A 764-nucleotide genomic window follows, 5' to 3' on the forward strand; every position below is an offset into this window, starting at 1 on the left:
CTCCCCCTCTCTCCCCTCACAGCTGGAGAGCTTCGCCGGCGCACATCTCGCCACATCTCCCCATATCTCCCCATCTCTCCCCCTCCACAGCTGGCGAGCTTCGCCGGCGCCAACTTGGTCGGCGCCTCCCTCGTCGACTCGAGCTTCCGCGACGCGGAGACAAGAGCGGCCCGCTAGACGCCAGGGGCGCCCCCCCGCTACTGAGCCCTCCTCGACTCGTCCCCACCCAGGCCTTCAAGGGGGCCCAGCTCCTGCGCGCCGACGTGCGCAACGCCGACTTTACGCGCGCGGATCTGCGGGGGGCGGACTTCACGTCGGCCAAGGTTGAGGGCGCGAGCTTCATCAAGGCACATGCATACACGCGCAAGAGCAAACGCACGCACGCACGCACGCACGCACGCACGCACGCACGCACGCACGCACGCACGCACGCACGCACGCACGCACGCACGCACAATTCAGATCACACGACTCTGCGAGAGAACGAACCACACAAATTAGAGGTGGACGTGCGCGGGATGTCGAGGCCGGCTATTCACGCGTTCTCAACCGTTGAATATCGCCGGTTCACTGCACCACCGTGCATCATGAAGGCGGACCTGACCGGCGCCTCCTTCAAGGAGGCGCACATCGCCGGCGTCGACTTCCGAGAGGCGGCTGTACAGGGGGTCGACTTTTCTGGCTGCTTTGGTAAGGACGCCGCCCTCTTCGACCCAACTGCTATCTAAAGTTGTAATTCCGGGTAGCCATACCTACCGTGTGCA

At 64.5% G+C, this 764-nt stretch overlaps 1 protein-coding gene across 1 annotated transcript in view; it reads left to right on the forward strand.

Moving 5' to 3' along the window:
* EMIHUDRAFT_452444 (pentapeptide repeat protein) overlaps window positions 1-764 on the forward strand; it is a gene marked incomplete at its 5' end in the record, with an annotated part of 3877 nt that overhangs the window by 195 nt on the left and 2918 nt on the right. The window contains 2 exons of the mRNA XM_005763730.1: window positions 231-323; window positions 594-659. Coding sequence (XP_005763787.1) covers window positions 231-323; window positions 594-659 — 159 coding nt within the window. The remainder of the gene's footprint in view (window positions 1-230; window positions 324-593; window positions 660-764) is intronic.

The sequence above is a fragment of the Emiliania huxleyi genome (genome assembly GCF_000372725.1).
Source record: "Emiliania huxleyi CCMP1516 unplaced genomic scaffold EMIHUscaffold_62, whole genome shotgun sequence".
NCBI classification, from domain to species: domain Eukaryota; phylum Haptophyta; order Isochrysidales; family Noelaerhabdaceae; genus Emiliania; species Emiliania huxleyi.